Consider the following 22,660-nt stretch of genomic DNA (forward strand, 5'->3'; position numbering starts at 1 on the left):
GGCAATTCTTTTGGATTTTCATATTGTAAGATTTTTATTTACATACATTTGTAAAAACTAGTGTTTCAATTTATTACTACATCTTTCAGGAGATGGCTACAGTAGTTCACTCAGTTCACTGTATGATGGGGCTTGATTCACTGCCAGCAACAGCTGGAACAGAGATGAGTGTTGAGGAACAAGTGAATAGACTCTTTATGGTAAGGAATTAACATTGCTTAAAGTACATGCATGGAAGTCAGTTTAGTGTAACACACTTAGTTAAGTATTCCGACCCTCTTTGTTCACATGCTGTGCAAATGGAGCAGTCTGGCGAGAACTACAGGAAACTTAATTTAGTCCCCAATCAGTTGTTACTGGCTCTTGATACCTTGTAAATATGTATAGGTAAATAAATATAAAGATGTAAAGGCAGAAGGTAAATGTAACTCGAGTTTCACGCACTAAGCGATTGTCACACTCTATATTTTAACTTTTTTAAGGTGAAACATCACAGGGTTAGCTTTTGTTTCTTCCTTTTCAAGATGTATTTTAAAAGATCGTTTTATCTTTTTTGCTAAGTATCTCAAATAAAACATTTTAAAACTGCTTGTAATTTATTTCAAAATATACACTTCACTGGCTCTCGGGAGACAAGACTCTCGCCTCTTGAGACAAGACTCTTGTCTTGAGAGACGAGAGTCTTGTCTCGACGAGAGATAGGAGGTGGTAACTTACTTTTTAGCAGCACTGTACATTTACGTGCATTTTACTTAACACGAAATTTGTCTAGGATTCTTTCTGACAAGTCATATCATACAATTGTAGCCTTATGAAGAAGCATGAGTGGCTGAAGTGTTATCATTAGCAAATTAATTAAACAGTACACTATTTTAATGTACACCGTAGGACTACAAAGAGTGCTGCATTGAAATGAAATAATGCGTATACATATCTTGATATTCAGTATTTAGATTTAAAAAGTTATGTTTAAAAAAGGACAATGGGATAGGAATAGGCAGTGAGCTGATAGACTCGTCTCTTGTTACTCTTTCCTAAACAGTGCTTTTATATTGACATAGTTACTTTACATTTATTTTTCTTGCAGTTGATGGACACGAATAACGATGGTGTTATATCTGAAGAGGAATTCTTAGAGGGGTGTGAAAAGGTTAGAAAACTGAAGGATAAGTTCTGTAACTATTTAAAAATCTAGTGAAGTCAAATGTTGTGCTTGTGAGGGAAAATTGTATTTTTTTCAGTATTTCAATGCATGAAGGCACTTCGCATTCTTTAACTGATTGTGCTGTATTGATGTAACTCTACATGTACCAGTGCTATGAAACCGAATGATTCTGCTGTGGTCACCTTTGTAATTAATTAAGCCTGGCCAATCTTTAAACAGGTATCCCCTCTGTGTGATTGTGCATAGATACCTGAACTGATGTAAAACTTGAGAATACATGTATCTCATTTTATAGGCTTGTAGCTAATGATGTAAAACTCAAAATAAATTAAGATGTTTATCAAATTGATTCTTCTTAACATGGTTAATGTATAAAATAGCCAAATATCTAGTAACCTAAAGAGCATTTTAACACAAATTATAATTGACCAGTATAAATTACCGTGAACTGTACCTTGCAAAATACATGCACAATACGTATTACATTAACTGAAAAACATCCATCCAAAATTGTGACAAATGAATTTTGAAAGTTTCCGAAAAAGTTACGTATTACAATTTAATTTTAATAAACAGTACTTATTTTTTTGGGCAAAATATTTTAAGAATGAAAAGCAGCGATATTAAAGAATGACGTTTCGACGGCTCCATGCTATGATTCTCAAATTCAAATAAGATACGTTATGTGAGTTCGTTATATAGTGAATGTACAGTCACTGATGTTTTCCAGTTTGCCGATGAGATCAAGGCGATGCGATTTAGTGAGCATGATATTTTAATATCATATGACGTATCTTCGCTCTTCACGAACGTGCCTCTAGAAGAAACAATACAGATCTTGCTAACAAAGTTTTTACTGAGGATTGGTTCAATGTGACATACAACCTGAACATCAGCCGAGATGATCTCGTTGTCCTTCTAAGAGTGGCTACCAAACACCAACTTTTCCAGTTTAATGGCAGCCTCTACGAACAAATAGATGGCGTGGCGATGGGATCACCACTGGGACCGCTCATGGCAAATACATTCATGTGTTCCATCGAGGAGAAGCTTAAAAGGGAGAATAAACTACCCTATTTCTACAGAAGGTACGTGGATGACACCTTAGCCGCGGTGCAGGACATTCCAACTGCTACAGCTTTTCTTGCAACGCTGAACAAAGCACACCCTTCAATCAACTTTACGATGGAAGTAGCAATCAATGACAAACTTTCATCGGAATGGAACTCATGAAGATGGGTAGCCAAGTTAGAACATGCGTCTGCAGGAAAACAACAGATACATGAAAGGCCTTCTTCTCCATTACCAAAGCCATGTAGATAACAGATATAAACGATCTCTTCTCACGACTGTGTTAAATCGTGCATATAGACTCTCATCTTCATCTGATCTTTTCGCTGCTGAATGTGATAACCTGAAAGAGATCTTTCTCAAGCTTAAGTACCCTGAGAGACTCATTAACTGTACAATCACCAGATTCATTGAGTCGCAAGACCGAGAACAAACACTTGATATTCAAGTTAATAAGCCCGTTCGGATTATTCTTCCCTTTAAAGATCAGCGATCAGCCGACTTAGTACGAAGACAGCTCTCCGATCTTGCGAAGAAAATCAACAGTGACTTGCGCCCATTGTTTACGAGCAAGAAAATTGCTGAAGAGATCAAAGTGACGGAACCCCAAACCACCTCTTGTTAACGAACAATGCGTTGTTTATGAATACAAATGTGATCTGTGCGACGCAGAGTATGTGGGCTATACATGCCGACACCTATTTCAGCGCATTAATGAGCATAAGGATTCTGTCATTGGTAAACACCTGCGGGACGTACACAATCTGAGAAACAAAGATCTCTGTGACCAATTTACAATCCTCAAGAAATGCCGTGGGAAACTGGATTGTTTAATTTATGAAATGCTCTTCATCAAAAACGAAAAACCAACACTTAACATTCAATCTGACTCCATTAAAGCAAAACTTTTTATTTGACAGTTCAAGCGCACCACGCTTGCTATTTTTATTTTTATCGATTATTTTTATCTCTTAATCATATGCACTGAGACCTTCACACGTACATTCACTATATAACGAACTCGCATAACGTATCTTATTTGAATTTGAGAATGATGGCATGGAGCCGTCGAAACGTCATTCTTTAATATCGTTGCTTTTCATTCGTAATTGTTCGTCGAAAACCTTAGCAAAATATTTTATTGTAATAATTATAAGGGCTATGACACCACTAAACTAAAGCAAATTCTAATCTGCTAAATCTTATTTTCACCTATTACTTATTGGTAATTGTTAATTATTTTTTCAGGATGAGTCAATTAAACAGAGCTTGGCAATGTTTGACTCCGTGAGATGAAGACAGCAACAGAGCTGGAAAATAACCTAAATAATATATGGATTCAACGATGACAGTGGTTATTTATAATGTAAAATTAATTGAGTCTTCATTATTTAAATAAGAAATTTCTCCTATCATTATTATTATCATCATTATCATTATCATTATCATTATCATTATCATTATCATTAATATTAATATTATTATTATTATTATTATTATTTTATGCTAATGGGACCTGTACATTAAGCTGGGCGTCTGATACAGAAGAGAACACAAGTAGAAGTAAACAATAATGATAAATTTTCAAACCAATAAAATTGTTTCAAATAGCAATAACGCAGTATGTAATATGTAATAATTAGTAATAATAATAATAATAATAATAATAATAATAACAATAATAATAATAATAATAATAGTAATAGTAACATAGTGAGCAATAATGTGCTTGGTTTTATCATGCATGGTTAAAACCAAAAAAAATATGAATAACCTAAATTTGTGCAGCTTGATATACTTAGCCTAAAGTTTTCAAGTCTACAGTCTTCATGATTTGACTGTATTCTTCTGCATCTTTAACCTGGTTTGGTATTACCTACGTGTAAATGTCTCTCTTCTTTTTAAGAATTAAACTGTTGCTATTTTCAGGTTTCCTCACTTAACATTTTGAACGTTCATGTAATTTGGTATATTAACGTCGTAAAACTCGCAATGCGGTGTCATAGATCCTTTAACTTACACACACATGTACCTCTGTTTTATTCGGGGAAAGAAAGAAAAAATGTAATGTGTAAAAGCTTGACTCGATTGCACTGTTTTCCAACAGTCAGAATTTTTAAAATAACAAAGGTTCTCTTTCAAACCAATAATTTGTAAGGTCAAAATTTCATTTTCAAAAGCTTTGTGAAATTCGAATTGTATGTTTGATGAGTGTTATTTATAACCATGACGCTTGCTATCGTTAGGTTTATTTATACAAACCATCGACCTGTTTAGTCGGAAAAATAGAATACGATAGTCGATGTTTAACACGGATTACCGTTATCATGTATTTATTATTGAGTTTACAGAATTAATGTAAAAAGCTTTTGTCACGAACCAAGAAACGCGCGCGGAGTTTCTTGTTATGATTAAGGAGTGATGTAACTTATATATTATTTAATTAATATTTATTGATGAAGGTTTAAACTCATTATGTGATTGTATCGAACATTTAGAAAGCAATTTTGTCTCTATAGTTTGTCTGTCTTTTGTGGCCGACTACACTTAGAGCACACCTACTGTAGTCCTTTTCGTGGAGTTTGGCAAGGTTGCATAGAATCTTGTGTAAAGACATGAAGTTTTGTCGACACTAATCTAAGAATGCGTAGTTTTCTATTTATCATTTGATCTCTTATTGGGAATGCGCCGGGTTTAGGGTGCTTATTTGTATCGGATAACTAAATAGAAATCTAAGGATGTTGCATCACAGGTTAAAGAAAGGTGTGATGTATACCTTTATGACAGTGTTTGAATAAATAAAGCAACGGTACTGAAACGAAAGCAGAACTCTTGCAATGCGATGTTTTGGGGAAAAGTCCACTGCAGCAAAGATATTGGTGATATTACTTCTTATGAACCTTACTGAAACAGCAACGAACAGAAGACTTAATTCTTATGAGAAGGACAAATTTTTCCCCTATAACTTCTACCTACGTACAATCTTCGGCGTTTGTTAGTGGCTTGGATGTAATGTTTCACCAATTTCCGTAGTGATGATAACGAAAATTTGAAAAGGCCAAAATTCCAATAAGTAATGAAATGCGCTTGTCAGGGTTATAAAGATAAAAAACCAAAATGACAATATATGCCAAAATTACAGTATGTGTTACCTAGCACGACCGAGACCTGGTGAAGCATTTAACTACCTTACGGTACGTTCTTTTATTACAACCCTAAACGCGGACAAAAAAAAAAAACTAGTTTTGTTACCTTCCACATACTGAAACTTTCCCTCAATCGAACAATATAAAATCATGAAAATAGTTTCGGGACAACGTGAGAACAATAAATCCGTATCTTTTTTTGCCGAGATCAAGCTCTGTACAGCTGGTAGAGTAAGTCTCGTCTGTCAAGAAGAAAGATTTTTACCTCCGTATGGTAGACTAAACACAAATCTGCCAGCCTTTTCACTTTGGAAAAGTGTGGGAAATGAATGGTATCGCTGAAAGGCCCTGCTCTGTTACCTCTACGGTTGTTGTTGATTTGACTTGTCGCGCTTTCGAATTTAATCTTTAGACCGAAACATTGATTAATAATGGTTACTTCGACGAGTCAAAATCTATAGATAAAAAAGAGTAAAAGACCGGACACAAAGTGACAAAATGCTTTACCCTTGAAACCCTGGTAGCGCTAAGTGGCATATTATGTCACAAATTGTTCAACATGAGGACATGTGGCTTGACAGATCATCCATTTAACTTTTTAAACCTTTTAGTTTTCTAAATTAATGTGAAGTACAACGGTCTACAACATGTCGGAACCATGTAAGCAACAGAGAGCCGGCTGCTAAATAAGCTTTAATTAAGGTTTTATTTTAATTAAAATTCTTCTGGAAAAAAGGAGGCTTTGTCGCTTGTGATTTTGCAAAAACCAAGGCTGTCCTGAGTCTGACCTTAATTAAAACATTTTCAAAATACTGCATGTAGAGCATAGAGAACAGAACGCTGTTATGCTTTCCTTTTGAATGATAGGTTGAAAGTGTGAAACGAAAAAAAAAAAGAAACAATGGATGAATTTGACTTGGAAGCATTTCTCAACTTGCCCTATAAACATGTCAAATTTATATTATAGTTCTCAAAGTGGAATTTAAAATGAGCGTATTTCAATGTCAATTGCTATTCAGTGTCAGTATTATTTCGGTGACTCTTCCGTTCACCTGTAAAAAAAAAAAGTTGATGCGAAGCTTTTAGTGTAATCATTCATCAGTATTACTCACGTCCTGTGGAGGTTGCAATCGACATTGCTAAGTCTGTTGCATTACGCTCCTTGTAGAAATCTGTTTCCTTCAGTGCAACGTCGTCGAGTCGTCATGTACACCTCATTTCTCTAGTTTGACAGAAAAAACCTTCCTCTTTTTGGTTTGCAATTATCTCTTTCAGTGAATCATCTATTACCACTTCTATTTTGGGTTTGTACCTAGCCTGAGGTTTGAAAAAACAACTTGTTATTTATTGTGACTTATACGCCTTCAATTTTCCTCATAATACAATGTCGCCATTTGATGACTTGCATTAACATTTCTCTGTGTGCAGCTAACAACGTCAACAGCGTTATATACGTAAGCGCCTATCTTTAACATACAAACAGTTTTAACAGTTTTTTTTTTTTCAACTAAAACACACAAATATGTTAGTTTCGAGACTTAACGAAATGCGCTGTAAGAACAACAGTAGTATATATTTTTATCAGTATATATAAGGTAAAACGAAATTAAATTTATCACCTGCCTGGTACATCAAGATGTACAATGCCCTGACATGTTCTGGAAGTGACAATAACAGATAAACAGTGTCAGAGCCATTAAAAGCCTGAGGCCATTTGCATAGAGATTAGTTTCTTTGTGTAAAACGCACACTTTAAACACCAGCAACACTTTACTATTAAAATCTTAATGGATTATCGAAAATTTCACCTTGAAACGTTTAGTTCGCGCCTTCGGCACTTATGCAAACATTCTCGACGGCACGAACAGAAAAGAATCCATCCAGCAACAGCAAAAAATGCCTCCAGTACGATATAATGTCTCTTGAGAAGTTTCCTAAAAATACAATATTTAAACGCCCTCATTCAGTTTTGAATGAGCCATCTTTGTCATATCCCATTTCGCGTGACAGTATGATTTCAGCAAATCATACAACATAAATTTCCTTGCTTTCTATTGGCGTGGACAGTATTTCCATATGCGTTTGTTCAAACAGGGCGACTTTTTACGGGACTGTGTTTGCTTTTAGTGACGATGAATCTCTTGTGTCTGTTGCGAGGTTTTGTTGTTTTGGAGGTCGGGATTTGCACTTAAACTTACCCCAGGCGTTTTTAAAAAGTCTATTCGATGTTCGCAAGATAGCGGAGCAAAAGGAAGGGCACCGATAACGTGTTTTCTATCAATGTTCGTGAAATGAAAATTTAAATGATATTCATATTAAGTGATGTGGAGTCTTGTTTCGAAGCCCAATCAAACAAACTCGACAAATATACTGTACATTCGGAACTTTTGATTTGCGTTTCGCACGCTTGAAATGTTTAAGTAAGTGCACAATGTTAAGCCGCGAGAAATGCCGGCTTACTGTCAAAGACTGTGTCGCTTTAATAGACGTGATTAGCTGCACTCAAACGCGCAGTGGATCAATAATTCATATTTCTGGCCTTGTTTAATCGATTTACATGTCAGTCAAACGCAACCTCGATTTTCTCTAGCTGCATATTTTTGAAACATTCTTTGGTTAAAACTGGTGTGAAACACTACTGATCTTTATTCTGACGGCACGTACCCTTCGTCGTCCCTGTTTTTCCCTCGCACTGGAGATGCGTCAATTGAAGCGTTCTTTGACCTGATTGTGATCGTGTCAACAAGCAACCTAGTCGCCTGGCAGAAAATACTTCGTACACAATGTCGCGTTTAATGTTTGCGTTTTGGATTCTGGTGACCACTTCGAACAAAGGACAGTCGGCGGAAACCAACCATTCTGAACACTGCGCTAATCCGGGCCGCATATCAAACCTTACAGGTGACTTGATACTGGGGGGCTTGTTCCCTGTTCACATTGTACAGCCTACAAATCAAGGGACAACACAAGCACACGATATCAATCTATACGGAGTGAACTGGGTAGAAGCCATGTTGTTTACCATCCAAGAAATCAACGACAATCATTTACTGCCGCGAAATTTCCGCCTAGGCTACGACATCAGGGATTCGTGCAACGATGTTCCCGTGGCATTGAAGGCTGCTTTAGATTTCGTGCTTGACGCAGGAAATTCAAGCGCTAAAAGTAGCACGTCCAAGAATTGTTCATCTCGCTATTGCAAATGTACCGATAAACAGACAATGATATCAGCGGTCATTGGCGCGGCATCATCGCCGATATCGATAAATGTAGCGAACCTTCTTGGTGTGGACAATACCCCTCAAATCAGTTACTCTTCTACCAGCGTGCTTCTCAGCGATAACGCAGTATATCACTCCTTCTTCAGGACGATACCATCTGATACCTACCAGGCTCAAGCGCTTGCCGATCTGTTAAAACAGTTCGGTTGGACGTACGTATCTGTCGTTGCTTCTGATAACTCTTACGGGCGCGCTGGGGTCGATTCCCTACGAACGGAACTTAAAAAGCGAGGGATTTGTATTGCTCTGGAGAAGATTTTTAATCCCTCGCTGTCGCAAGAAGAACTGCAAGAAATAATCGTGTCCTTGAAGAATGAGCCGCGCGCCCGGGTGATTATTTTATGGTGCCAAAGACCGAACGCGTTGGGATTCTTGAACGAAGCGTCGCGGCAAAAGTTGAGCGGTAAAACTTGGATTGGAACGGAAACTTGGGGGGACGCGTACCAGCTTGAAACGATGGATGAAAACGTTGTCGGTGGAATGCTTGGAGTGTTACCTTTATTGAAGAAGCACGCGGGGTTTGAGGAACACTTGAATAGCTTACATCCAAACAACACTGATAAAAATCATTGGATGTGGGAATACTGGACAGAAACGTTTGATTGCAGGAAGAAAGAGGGACCGAGCTATCTCACATCCAGCCGTGAAGAGCAAGAAAGGGAATTTTACGTTTACACGACCAAGCGACCGAATGAGACCATACTGTGTCCAAAAGAACGTGGTCTACCAAGCGCTGATTCGCTGCCACGCAACAAATACACAAACGTCATGGACGCAATCTACGCGGTTGTTTACGCCGTGAAAAATATTTTCGATTGCAAAGATGAAGATAGTTTTCTCCAGGGTGGAACTTGTCCTTCTGTTGACTCGAATATTCAACCAAGCGAAATCCTCAGGTTCTTAAAGAACGTATCTTTCCAGGGAAGATCTGGCTCTCGAATTATGTTCGATGAAAATGGGGATCTCCGCTATGGATCATACGCTATCAAGAACCTTCAACAGATTAGTGAAGAGGAAAAGAAGTTCGTTGAGATTGGCATTTGGAGTGGCCTCGACGGCAAACTTTCACTCAATAACAACTCCGAGATCATGTGGAACGGGTGGACTAGAGAAAAGCCAGTCTCGACTTGCTCTGACCCGTGTGCAGCGGGATTTTACCCGGTTTACGGGAGTATCACGTGTTGTTGGAAATGCGTCGAGTGCGAGAATGGCTTTGCGAAACTAACCGCTGGACAAGACACTTGCAAGAAATGTCTCGAGGGATATGTGTCGAACAAGCAGAGAACGAACTGCGTGAAACTAAAATCAGATTACTTGGCGTGGGGAAACGGAGAAGGTGTGAGTGCGGCGGTCCTCGCCTGCATCGGCTTGGTCATATCTATCGGTGTATTGGCAGTTTTCTACAAATATCGCGACACAGCCGTCGTCAAAGCATCCAATCGAGAGCTGTCATTCGTGCACTTGATATGCATCGTAGCTATATTTATTCTTCCACTTGTTATTACAGGAAAACCGACTGTAGCCGGCTGTGCAGCACTGCCATTGTTGTTTGGAATTCCTTTCACTCTCTGCACTGCTATCATGTTGCTGAAAACGGATCGACTCCTGCGCATATTTCAAGCCAGATCTCGGCTGACCGCATCCAGCAGCTATCTCATCAGCAACAAAATGCAGGCTATTGTTGCCACGGTAATGACGTTTGTCCCGGTTACCTTGACAACAGTCTGGTTCATAGTTCATCCTCCTGAAGTCGTTGTTGAAGTTGACACCTCAAGAGAAGGTTGGCAGATATTTAGCTGCGGCGAGCCCAACGAACTTTTGAACATTACCATTCTTGGATACGTCTTGATCATAGCCCTGCTGTGCACTTACTTTGCGTTTAAAGCCCGTAAGCTTCCAGAGAACTTTAATGAAGCTAAGTTCATCTGCTTCGCCATGTTCGCTTTCTGCGTTTTCTGGCTCAGTTTTTTTCCTGCGTTCTATGACAGTACTGGCTCGACACGAACCTTCGTGTTTTGTGTAGGAGTACTCAGTTCGGGATACGCTGTGCTGTGTATCATGTACGCGCCAAAACTTCGTGTTATTCTTTTCCATCCAGAAAGCAACACCACGGAGGCGTTCAGAGCAGCAACGATGGTTGCCATGAAGAAATCCGGGGTTGTCGTTTCCTCCAATAGTGCCACACCTCCTCGCATAACACCCGTCCCCTCGCCTGTGCCATCAAGGCGGAATTCTCCTGACATTGTTTCGTTAGAACATGAAGGGAGATCCTCAGCAGTAAGCATCGGTCGCACGATTTTGCCATCACCTCAGTTAGGACTCCGATCGTGAGCTAGTGCAATAAGCTCTGCCAGTGTAAAGGTAGAACGCTTTCAAGAATAGTTGTTATGGATGTAGTTGAAAGCAGGTGGACAATTTTGCAGGCCAATGAGAAAGACTTTATCACGAACGCTGTCACTGCCGGAAAATAAACGTCTTTGTTGACCAAGAATCTGTGGGTGCACAAGCTCGGCAAACTCTTGACTTTGAAAGATCTTGAAAAGCTCGAATTTATCTCGTGCACTATGAACGCGCAGTTATATGCAGATATTTTTTCTATTTGTTGTCCTGTTCAGTTTCGTCTCCCAGCATCAAGCATAGCCTTATTTACAAAAGCCTCTCTTCATACGTTTAATACAAACCCCGCGAGCAGGAGCGATGGCTGACAATGAACTTCAATGTTATAACGTACTCGACAAAACTCCCCATGGTGTCTTTTCGTTTGTGGACAATCAGAGAGACTGCTTTGACCTGTGTAGGGCTGGGATTAATTAGACGTTAGTCGTGGTCGGAGTCGACTAACAGACGTCTTAGTTTGTCCCTTGGGAAGTGGATTGAGGGCGCAAGAGAGGCGTTTGTTCGTTTAAACTTTGTCAATCAGTGACGATAATTCCCAATCAACAAATGTTTTGGGTAAAAAACTTTGCCATCACTGAAACTTCAATTTGTATCATGCTCAAGGCTAAGATTTGGTCAGCAAACTTTGAATTAATCAGCTAACTTTCACTTTGCAGCATGAAATGAATTGTTTCCATGTGATATTTGATTACTTTGTATCAAGCCGCAAGATGACCGTATGAAAACTGTGCGCTTAGGCCATCTGTATGGCAATGTAAGGTTTAGGTAGCCTAGAATAGAATTTACACATTAGTATACATTGATTCGCCCTATATATTCATATAGCATGGATCAATAGATCGGTCTGACTGATTTAATGGTAATAACAACCGGACAAAACATTTTATAATGTCTTTTTTTGTGTAAAATTGAACATTTAAAAAATGAAAAAAAAAAAAAAAAAAAAAAAAAAAAAAAACATTTTCCGTGTTTCTATCGAGTTTACGAGGACGAGAAATGTTGTGGGAAAACGAGCCATAGGCGAGTGTTTGCACAGCTTTTTTCGAGTTCTCCATAACATTCACAGGTGTTTATGACCCGTTGAAAACGACAGGGGAATGTTTTCCTTTTCAGAAACAGTGCGAGAAAAAACGAGAAAACACTTGCTTTATTCGATTATCAAAAGATAAATTTTCTTTCCTTACACCACCATTACATCAACAGCTCGTGCTAATTCTGTGTTTTTAGCGAGTTATTTAACAAATAAAGAAGCCTACGCCGTGTATTACACTGTGATAAAACATGGGGCTTTGACCAATCAGAGCGCGCGCGAGGCATAACTTTTGGGGCTTGTTTTACAAGTTTTTTTAATTGCTTTATTAAATCCATTTTGAAATCACTGGCTATCCTTGCAATCTGATTGGTTCTCAATGGTGCGATTTATTCACGAATCGCACTATTTTTTGCTCTAAATCGCATCTTTTTCTCAGCCATTGAGAATGGGACAGTAAAACAAAACAACAAATTAGATTTCAAAATTAGTTTAAAGTAAACAATAAAATTTCAGGAAAATGAAAGTCAAAAAGCCATTGTGTGGAGAATTTAGCAACTAGTATTGCCAAAACTTTGTTGTTATTGTTTTTTTTTTCCAAAAAACTTGACGAATGTAATTAATTACAGTTTCTAAATGACGATTATCAGCTCCTTCAGGCTGAACACCTACTTTAATGGAAGTTTCCAACTTTCAGTGTCCATTTTCAGTGTCCAGTATCTGCTTCCAATGATCACTCGTATAGTTAACTTGTCTCTTACAAGTGGCCAAGTACCTGATAGATTCAAGGTTGCCATGTTGAAGCCGTTGTTGAAAAAGAGTGGAGCTGATCATGAACTATTTTCGAACTTTCGTCCTGTCTCGAATTTATATTTTCTATCCAAAGTTACGGAGAAAGCAGTTGCAGCACAATTAATGGACCACCTTAATGATAATGAAGGCTTATTAGAAGAATTTCAGTCGGCATATAAATCTCATCACAGTACAGAGACTGCGCTTGTGAGAGTTCAAAATGATATTTTGAAGGCTATTGACAATAACAGATCGATTATATTACTATTGCTCGATTTATCGGCTGCGTTTGATACTGTCGATCATTCGATTTTGTTACCTAGACTACAGAATCGCTTTGGTATTAGGAACACTGCTCTTAATTGGTTTCATTCGTATCTTCACTCACGCGAACAGTTTGTTTCTGTCAATGGAATTGAATCGTCAAAGAAGAATTTACCCTACGGGGTACCACAGGGTTCTGTACTGGGACCCTTGTTGTATTCCCTTTATACAAGTCCGCTGGGTGACATAGCCAGAAAGCATAGCATACCGTTTCATCTCTATGCAGATGACCCACAGTTGTACTTGTCGTTTACGTCCAATTGCCCTAATCATCTATCAAGCTCAAAGATGGCAGTAGAATTATGTGTTAAGGACATTGGGGACTGGATGCTGCGCAACAAACTTAAGTTAAATCGGGATAAGACTGAACTTTTGGTTATTAGTTCTAAATATCGTCCACGACCACCCCTCGACTATATACGAGTTGGTGATGAAGTAATCAAGTCTAGTAAACAGGCCAGGAATTTAGGAGTTGCATTCGATTAATGTTTGGATTTCAAAGAACACGTTAAAATAACCTGCAAGAGCGCACTTTTCCGCATTCGTAGTATAGCTAAAATTAGGCGATACCTATCCCAGAGTACTACTGAGACCATTGTTCACGCTTACATAACATCGCGTTTGGACTATTGTAACGCCCTACTGTACGGTCTCCCAAAGTATCTGATTAATAGACTTCAGCTTGTACAGAACTCAGCAGCTCGCCTTGTTACCTTGACTAGAAGGCAGGAACACATCACACCAATACTAAGGAGCTTACATTGGTTGCCAGTTCATTTTAGGATTATGTTCAAAATATTGTTGTTAACTTACAAAGCTCTGAATGGACTGGCCCCTGATTACATTAGAGACCTACTGCGATTTAACATTTCTGGTCGGACACTACGATCTTCAAACAACAGGTTGCTTGATGAGCCTAGAGCAAATCTTAAAACGTATGGTGAAAGGGCTTTTTCCGTGGCGGCACCAAGGCTCTGGAATAAACTACCCCTCCAGATCAGACTTTCATCATCAGAGGCAGTTTTTAAGGCTAATCTTAAGACTTATCTTTTTAAGCGTGCATTTGATTTGTAGTTTTTACTTTTTATCTGTAGCCTAATTGTATTATATAGCGTATTTAATTCTTAGGATTTTAACTTTTAGGATTTAGGATTTTAGGTTTTTAAAGAATTAGGATTTTAATTTTAAAGTATTGTAAAGCGCCATGGACAATTAGTGGAAAATGGCGCTATATAAATGTATATTTATTTATTTATTTATTTATTTTGATGAATATTTTGGCGATTTTTCTTCAACATCTGCTCAAAATCCGTATGATACCGAGTCCAGTAAAACATAAACAAACGAAAACCACACAACAACAAATTCAGGGCCATCTCAAGAAGATAGATGTTTCCAGGTTTCTGGTAGTTTCAAACGAAGCAACAAAAGAGCTCAACTCTGTCGCTGTGAATAAACATAGTCAAAATACACCCCGCTCCACAAAACAGTGAATGAATGAACGTCTTACGAAGCTGGTGTTAGTCCCGCCATCTTGGAAATATCTTGAAACAAATGGCGCCGCAAGAACTTGACAAGGTCCTGAGTATTGAGTCCTTCGCCGAGGTTACAAAAAGAAACGGAGATGATAACGAGCTTGACTCCCTTAAAATCATGCCATTAAACGGTATGAAAGAAAAAAACGTACCATCCACTGGGCATCGTGCACTCGAGGGAGTTTCACAACTCAAAAGAAATCCATCGCAGAATTACGCAGGATGCACCTTCAAATTCCTTCTCCAAAGACAATGAAAAGTCTCAGCCTCAACCACAGAAGAAAGAAAGACCTTCCATCATTGATTCAAGCGACGAGAATTGAACTTTTATACCTGAAGCAGACTATTTTCCTTCTGACTTCAAAACCGCTTGTTTCTTTGTCATGCTCGGATGAGTTTTCGTCACATGACATCGTTTTGCATACTAAATGAGACGTAAAGGCGTTTCCGGTTCCGCTTTTTTTTTTAACAAACCGGCTACTGGAACAATACACCAAAAGTCTAAAAATTAAGGCGATAAAATTGTGCGATTTCAAAATGGATCTAATAAAGTGGCAATTGAACTTCATGTCGTGCAATTTGGGTCTGAAATCATACGCGTGATTTCAAATCGAACTCGCGCTACGTGCTCGTTCGATTTTGAAATCACGCGTATGATTTCAGACCAAATTGCACTCCACTCAGTTCAATTACCATTATTAATATGCGCACGCTCGAAGGAAAAAGTGAATGTTTTTGGATATTTTATGACGCCAACATGAGCACAAAAAGCAAAACTGACAGTGAATTTTCTCGCGTTTCCTTCGGTAAAATTCCGTAAAACTTGGCAGACTGATAGTAAATATTTTACTTTAGTCGGAGCTCGTTTTACAGGGAAATCTATAGGACCAGTTTTTTCGCAGCGGTAAAAGACGAAAATTTGCAAAAATCGAAAAACCTGGCTTTGCAAAACCTACTTTTTTCGTGTTTAAAATTCGTATCCCGCAGCATGCGATGTGCTGTGAAAATTTTGGAAGATTTCACCGAAGGAAATTTAAGAAAATCAAAAATAAAGCCGTAAAAAAGTTTAAAAAAAAACACATTTGTTTGGGCATTTATAATTCAAGACTAAAACCCATTATTTTAACAGAGATGATAGTAAAACACTATTTAATCATCGCTTATTACATGTAATAAGTTTGAGAGGATAGGGCGTAGAAACGAATGTAGAAACGACATTCAAGACATAACACTTGCGCGCAACGCCATAAATAATTACCCTATGGAGCCGCCTTAAATGGAGTTGTGATAATGATATATAAATTAGCGTGATTGATTAGACAATGATAAGATGAGTAATTTTAGTAGCTTTTGTAAAATCACGTGGCATTGTGCAACACGAGTTAGAAAGGTCTGTATTGATTTGGTTTGTACCATTTTTCATTGATAGACTCATACTAATTTAAGTTGTCTCGGTTTTAAATGACTTCTATATTAAAATGTTCTTAGTTTTTTTAGATAGAGCGGTTTTCAGTTGAGTGTCCAAAGTAATGAGACAATTACTTTGGTTTTGGTTTTGGTTTTACTTCGGTTTGAGATTGGCTGAGTAGTCTAATTGGTAAGTAATTGGTTTGGTTTTGGTTTTGCGACACTCAATTGAAAACCGCTCTAGTGATGTGAAAACCAATTTACTATTTATAATTTATCATAATTTACTATTATCGTCGATCTGGCCCTCCTCCTTTGCGACAACCTACAAATCATTGGTACGCAAAATCAGAGCCCGGGCATGAGAATGCGCCTGATCAATTTTATCGTTAATCTCATACCCAGATCACATTCCGTTTGACGCTGTTTTCGGCATGGCCGTGGGAAATCTGGGATCGAGCTTGTTTTATCATATCCGTCACAGTTTCGTTACACCGTGTCTTAAAAGAGAAACTTATGACTTAATGCGATTTTGCAATCGGTAAACCAGATTTTGGGTTTTATGCTCTAAAAGTATAAGTATATAGTGTGATGCCATCTCATCATCCTTCTTTGTGATGTTTAAAGTAAAGCCTGCCTTGTGGATCTCTCTACGCTGATAATAATGGTATTATTTTACTGCAGCCCCAACTTTTGATAGTTTGGGAAGCTTTACAAGTTCTGCTGCCACAATATTATAAAAACAAAATTTACAACCACTTTGCCTTAGAACAGCAAATGTTGATCCCAGACAGAGTTTGTTTACTGTTTTATGATTCCGAGAAAGGAGGCGGATGTTGGCGGATTCGTTCCGAGAAACGTAAGCCTTTATTTTGTTGTGAAGTCACAGTAGGTCACTTCTCTGGCAAAATATTCCACATAAATTTAAGGCTACTATGGAAACTGTTGTCACAGAGGATTCGATTGAACTTTAAATCAATTTTCTGAAGAATTCTTTACTTCAGTCCAACGGTATTCCGAGAAAAAAGTAGACCGGAAGTCTTTTTGTAAATTCTAAGAAATCTGTCTCTCGTTTGCTGATTGGTTCGTTTATACAAACACCCTAGGCTTATTATTGTAGAACATATTTTTGTATAGTCTTTGTCCTTGAAGAATTAAACACAGAAAAAGTCGGTTTGCAGCTTTTCTTCAAAGAATGAAAGATATCTGATGTATGTTAGGGTGGAATATATGGAATATTACCTCACGAGGACACATGCAAGGTACTAAGCGGTAAGTTGCCTGAATATAACGATTGAGGTTAGAAGAATAATACGGTAATGTCTAATTGTGCAATAGTTCTTCATAATTAATAGTTTTAACATTTTTAGTGAAACTTCTCTGTAACTTACAACCACCAGTGAAGAATTCCCTGGCTGGTCATACGAATTTTCATTAGAGCCATGTACCTAGGGGTATTTTGATGAGGGAGTACACTTGGCATTTTCAGTTATCAAACCAACAGAATACTTGTTTAGGCATGAACTGGACATTTTTGCCGTCACTCTTACTGTTCAAAGTTCACTATTAACGAGCCAGGGCCCCGTTTCTCGAAAGCCCCGGAAACTTTTCGGGCCCGTAAAGCCATTTTCAGTTCATCTGTATCTGCAAACGGAGTAGTGTATACGCCTGAAACTTCCTGCATGAAGGGAACCTCTGTTCGTATTCAGAATACGCGAATAAAACAGCGCTGTAATCGTAAGGTTCGAGATTTTGCTATGGCTTTCCGGGCCCGAAAAGTTTCCGGGGCTTTCGAGAAACGGGCCCCAGGGAACTGTTTGGAAGTCACCCATCCCAATTTTAAAATATAATATTTGATCAAGGTCCGGCTTGACTGTTTTAATACTACAACTGGTACGACCATGAAAATAGATAAGAGAAATTTCTTCTCAGCTTCAGATACATTAAGTGATGGGCATTTATAACTAAGTTCCATAGTTCAACTTGACAACGTCAATGTGAATTAAAACTGCAATCCCAGACAAGAATCATTTGACATACTGCCGTCATCTCGTCCGTCTCGTCCCATCCTCTGTCACACAGGATCAGTCTTGCACTAACAGTGAGACGTTTTCAGCATCCTAGCAGTAAAGCAAAAGAATTCAAAGTGTTTCAAACGGTTGCAAAATCAAAACACAACCCTAAGAGAGCAAAGGCATGGAAAAATTAACAATTTCTTGGATTTGTCAGCAATCTCAACTTAAAGAAATTTCACTTGGTTTCGACTGAAAGACAGGTTCGTAACGACCAGATGATCTGACATATTACTCCCCCATTCATGGAACACTAATAATCAATAAGAAATCAACTAGCTAGCAAAATAAAAAACTAAGCCTGACAATGAATGCCTCTAGCATTGACTCTCTCTGGAATAATTTTAGTAACGAGACTCCATCCATGAAGACTACAAAACAAATTTCATCTAAACACAGCCTTGATTTTTGTTTAATCAAAAGTTAAGGTAGCATGTGGCTTGACGTGCATTGCTCAGGGTGTATTTTGTATCCTAGCAGTGCTTGCTAAAAATATATTTATTCTGTTGACTGAAATGAAATGTGTCTAGCAATACAGAAACGTGTGAAACCTAAGGCTTGGTTAAGTGGTGCAACCCTTATACAGTTTTCAAGACGTCTCTTATGATCAAAAAAATCAAACTAGCCTTATCGACGACGATCTCTAAAAAGTAACTTATTTCTTAATAGTTTATTTTCCTCTGTTCATCTCAGCTGTATCGTAAGCAACTTATTTTGTGGCAGCCAATTTTGTACATATTCTCTGTTTTTGCCGTTTGTTAACGTATAATTTGTCACCATTTTGTTAGGCTTTTGATAATTGTGTTATAAATGCTCGCTGTGACGGTGAATAAAGTATTGAATAAATCTTAAATAAGTGCATGGGTAATTAATTTCAGGAATGATAATCATCAGCCATTCTTTTTCTGACTTTTTACAAAGAGCATTTGAGATTGCTTTTAATGTTTTTCAAGTACAGATTAACCTGTTCTATTAATTGATTGTAAAATGGCAGAAGCTTGACTCAAGCAATTAAACAGAGAAGTATTTTCAACCAATGAAGAACCTTTTAGGAGGTTTACAAACAGAAAAACGTACATGAATTTTGCAAAGCATACCTATAAAAGCTTGATCTTCTTGCCAGTCTTTGTCTTTACTGTTAATGTTGCTTTTGCTGTTATTATTGTTGCTAATGATGATGGCAACTAGATGTATGACTTTTCTTTGCCTGAGTCTAACTTGAAGGGATTTCCTCACACCATGCAATATATGCTCAGCGTCATACCATTGGGGGCTAACTTTGCCAGTTGTTACTGACGGTCTCTGGACGACGAAAAACGATTTCAACTAAAGGGATAGAATAACCTGGAAAGAAATACAAGGTTGTTTTCCTGCGTATTAGAGATAGGGAAAAATGTATACAAGACAATATAAATGAAAAATAATAAAAATAAAAATAATTTGTTTTAGTTGAGTAACTTAATGTCTGTGTTTAAAATAGACCACTTGGATATAGATTGTAGCATAATTTCAGTTCTTTTCTATCTTGGATTCAGTCTAGTATTTCTGTAATGAGTTGCTAATACAATTACAAAGTGTCACACTGTTTCTGGTGGCAGAGATACAAAATAAAATAAATGATATTATGATATTTATGTCCACATGTATTGTTTACGAAACAGTGCATTTTTTAAGAATTGCTCTTGTTATAATTTTAAAAGAGTCCCATCCACAAGCCAGTATAAGTATCCATCGATCACTGAAACAAAATCGAAACAAAACCAACAACGTCCAAGGTCTTGGTTGTTCTGCTCAAAGCAAAGCATGTCCTTCAAAGCATTTATACTGTACACTTGAAAGCGGTTCAGTTATTTTTTGTTCAGAAATATGTTGCAATTCTATTATTATTTGTTCGTCAAATTAACTGAGAGGGTAAAATTGCTGTGCTCAGAATTCACATTCCATATTCAAAATCCGTTCTCGTTAGATTTCGGATTGAACGTTTAAAAGAGTGATTTAATAAATATCTTTCCTCGCGCGGACCAAATGGTTTTGCCAAAGTTCTGTAGATGTTAATTTTGAGTGACTGGATTTAACTGCAGACCTAGCAGGGTAATTAAGGTACAGTCTGAAGTTAAGAAGAAATAATTCACGTAATGAGAGACGAATACATTCAAACAGTTTATAAACTGTCGCGGAAATTAAAATGTAGAATTGCCTTTCTTCTTATGACTTGTTTTGTTCGGTTTTTCATTTGAGTTCTTTTCACGTTTACTTTACTGTACGTATTATGTTTCATTCTCCTTCATTTATTTTCCTGATAAGAGCATTTTGTATGGACATTTTTTGCTTGCTGTAATTAAAAATAAGAATAATTGCCAATTAAGCCATTTACTGGGGCGCAATATAAAGCACATTTAATTCAAGTGATACAACGTTAATTTTGACAACAAATGACACGAGTTGACATCGCCACCATGGGTCGATGCAACAGTCTGAACGTTTTTACTCGAGTAGTTTCTTGTCGTTTTTGTAAACGATTAAATCAATAAGAGACCTTTTTACCTTGGGCGGTTTGTTGCCCCATTTCAGACCTTGTGATCATAGTTCTTAGAATTCTTGCTTTCGAATTTTCAGGTGGTCGCGTGTATATGAATGAATAATTTTTAGATGGATAAAGGAACAATTCTCTAGGGTATGTTTTAGTCCCAGATCTCACTGTTACTGACCACGTACAACTATAGGAAAAAAGACGGGTTGAAGATCAAAACACGGTAAATTCAACTTACTTAAATGTTATGTGTGCATAGTATACATTGATTTGCCCTATATATTCATATAGCATGGATCAATAGATCGGTCTGACTGATTTAATGGTAATAACAACCGGACGAAACATTTTTATAATGTCTTTTTTTGAGTAAAATTGAACATTTAAAAAATGAAAAAAAAAAAAAAAAAACATTTTCCGTGTTTCTATCGAGTTACAGAAGCTCGAGTGGAAGTTTATGAGGACGAGAAATGTTGTGGGAACACGAGCCATAGGCGAGTGTTTGCACAGCTTTTTTTGAGTTCTCCATAACATTCACAGGTGTTTATGACCCGTTAAAAACGACAGGGCAATGTTTTCCTTTTCAGAAACAGTGCGAGAAAAAACGAGAAAACACTTGCTTTATTCGATTATCAAAAGATAAATTTTCTTTCCTTACACCACCATTACATCAACAGCTCGTGCTAATTCTGTGTTTTTAGCGAGTTATTTAACAAATAAAGAAGCCTACGCCGTGTATTACACTGTGATAAAACATGGGGCTTTGACCAATCAGAGCGCGCGCGAGGCATAACTTTTGGGGCTTTTTTTACAAGTTTTTTTAATCGCTTTTTAAGGTGGCTCCCTATAGTTTTACGATCGCACGCGCGCTGAAGACGAAAGCTCAAGTAATATGCGCACGCTCGAAGGAAAAAGTGAATGTTTTTGGATATTTTATGACGCCAACATGAGCACAAAAAGCAAAACTGACAGTGAATTTTCTCGCGTTTCCTTCGGTAAAATTCCGTAAAACTTGGCAGACTGATAGTAAATATTTTACTTTAGTCGGAGCTCGTTTTACAGGGAAATCTATAGGACCAGTTTTTTTCGCAGCGGTAAAAGACGAAAATTTGCAAAAATCGAAAAACCTGGCTTTGCAAAACCTACTTTTTTCGTGTTTAAAATTCGTATCCCGCAGCATGCGATGTGCTGTGAAAATTTTGGAAGATTTCACCGAAGGAAATTTAAGAAAATCAAAAATAAAGCCGTAAAAAAGTTTAAAAAAAAACACATTTGTTTGGGCATTTATAATTCAAGACTAAAACCCATTATTTTAACAGAGATGATAGTAAAACACTATTTAATCATCGCTTATTACATGTAATAAGTTTGAGAGGATAGGGCGTAGAAACGAATGTAGAAACGACATTCAAGACATAACACTTGCGCGCAACGCCATAAATAATTACCCTATGGAGCCGCCTTAAATGGAGTTGTGATAATGATATATAAATTAGCGTGATTGATTAGACAATGATAAGATGAGTAATTTTAGTAGCTTTTGTAAAATCACGTGGCATTGTGCAACACGAGTTAGAAAGGTCTGTATTGATTTGGTTTGTACCATTTTTCATTGATAGACTCATACTAATTTAAGTTGTCTCGGTTTTAAATGACTTCTATATTAAAATGTTCTTAGTTTTTTTAGATAGAGCGGTTTTCAGTTGAGTGTCCAAAGTAATGAGACAATTACTTTGGTTTTGGTTTTGGTTTTACTTCGGTTTGAGATTGGCTGAGTAGTCTAATTGGTAAGTAATTGGTTTGGTTTTGGTTTTGCGACACTCAATTGAAAACCGCTCTAGTGATGTGAAAACCAATTTACTATTTATAATTTATCATAATTTACTATTATCGTCGATCTGGCCCTCCTC

General features: G+C 37.5%; 2 protein-coding genes, 1 long non-coding RNA gene and 1 pseudogene across 7 annotated transcripts in view; 3 read left to right on the forward strand and 1 right to left on the reverse strand.

Moving 5' to 3' along the window:
* The window catches only part of LOC110061273 (calsenilin-like), an 18,870-nt gene extending 13,811 nt beyond the window's left edge, over positions 1 to 5,059 (forward strand). For all 5 annotated transcript variants that reach the window (XM_089290324.1, XM_089290317.1, XM_089290333.1 and 2 more), the window contains 3 exons: positions 90 to 200; positions 1,088 to 1,150; positions 3,485 to 5,059. In XM_089290324.1, coding sequence (XP_089146450.1) covers positions 90 to 200; positions 1,088 to 1,150; positions 3,485 to 3,532 — 222 coding nt within the window. In that variant the 3' untranslated portion in view covers positions 3,533 to 5,059. The remainder of the gene's footprint in view (positions 1 to 89; positions 201 to 1,087; positions 1,151 to 3,484) is intronic.
* Positions 1,831 to 3,541, forward strand: LOC110040542 (uncharacterized; annotated as a pseudogene).
* A 349-nt stretch (positions 5,060 to 5,408) lies between the features above and the next one.
* On the reverse strand, positions 5,409 to 7,400 carry LOC149118157 (uncharacterized). Its single transcript, XR_016207478.1, has 3 exons — positions 7,191 to 7,400; positions 7,002 to 7,040; positions 5,409 to 6,699 (listed from the first exon to the last, which is right to left on the reverse strand). It is a non-coding gene; the product is annotated as an uncharacterized LOC149118157 (long non-coding RNA).
* A 765-nt stretch (positions 7,401 to 8,165) lies between these two features.
* On the forward strand, positions 8,166 to 12,442 carry LOC110061272 (extracellular calcium-sensing receptor-like). Its single transcript, XM_020768111.2, has one exon. It carries the CDS (start codon positions 8,166 to 8,168, stop codon positions 10,992 to 10,994), a length of 2,829 nt encoding a protein of 942 aa, XP_020623770.2. The 3' UTR covers positions 10,995 to 12,442.
* Positions 12,443 to 22,660: the final 10,218 nt, after the last annotated feature.

This window comes from Orbicella faveolata, unplaced genomic scaffold, assembly GCF_042242905.1.
Source record: "Orbicella faveolata isolate gen_17 unplaced genomic scaffold, um_ofav_v1 contig_1, whole genome shotgun sequence".
Taxonomy (NCBI): Eukaryota; Metazoa; Cnidaria; class Anthozoa; order Scleractinia; family Merulinidae; genus Orbicella; species Orbicella faveolata.

Bases quoted from the DNA above. Each gene is read 5' to 3' on its own strand.
- LOC110061272 (XM_020768111.2), top strand. From the start codon at position 8,166: ATGTCGCGTTTAATGTTTGCGTTTTGGATTCTGGTGACCACTTCGAAC.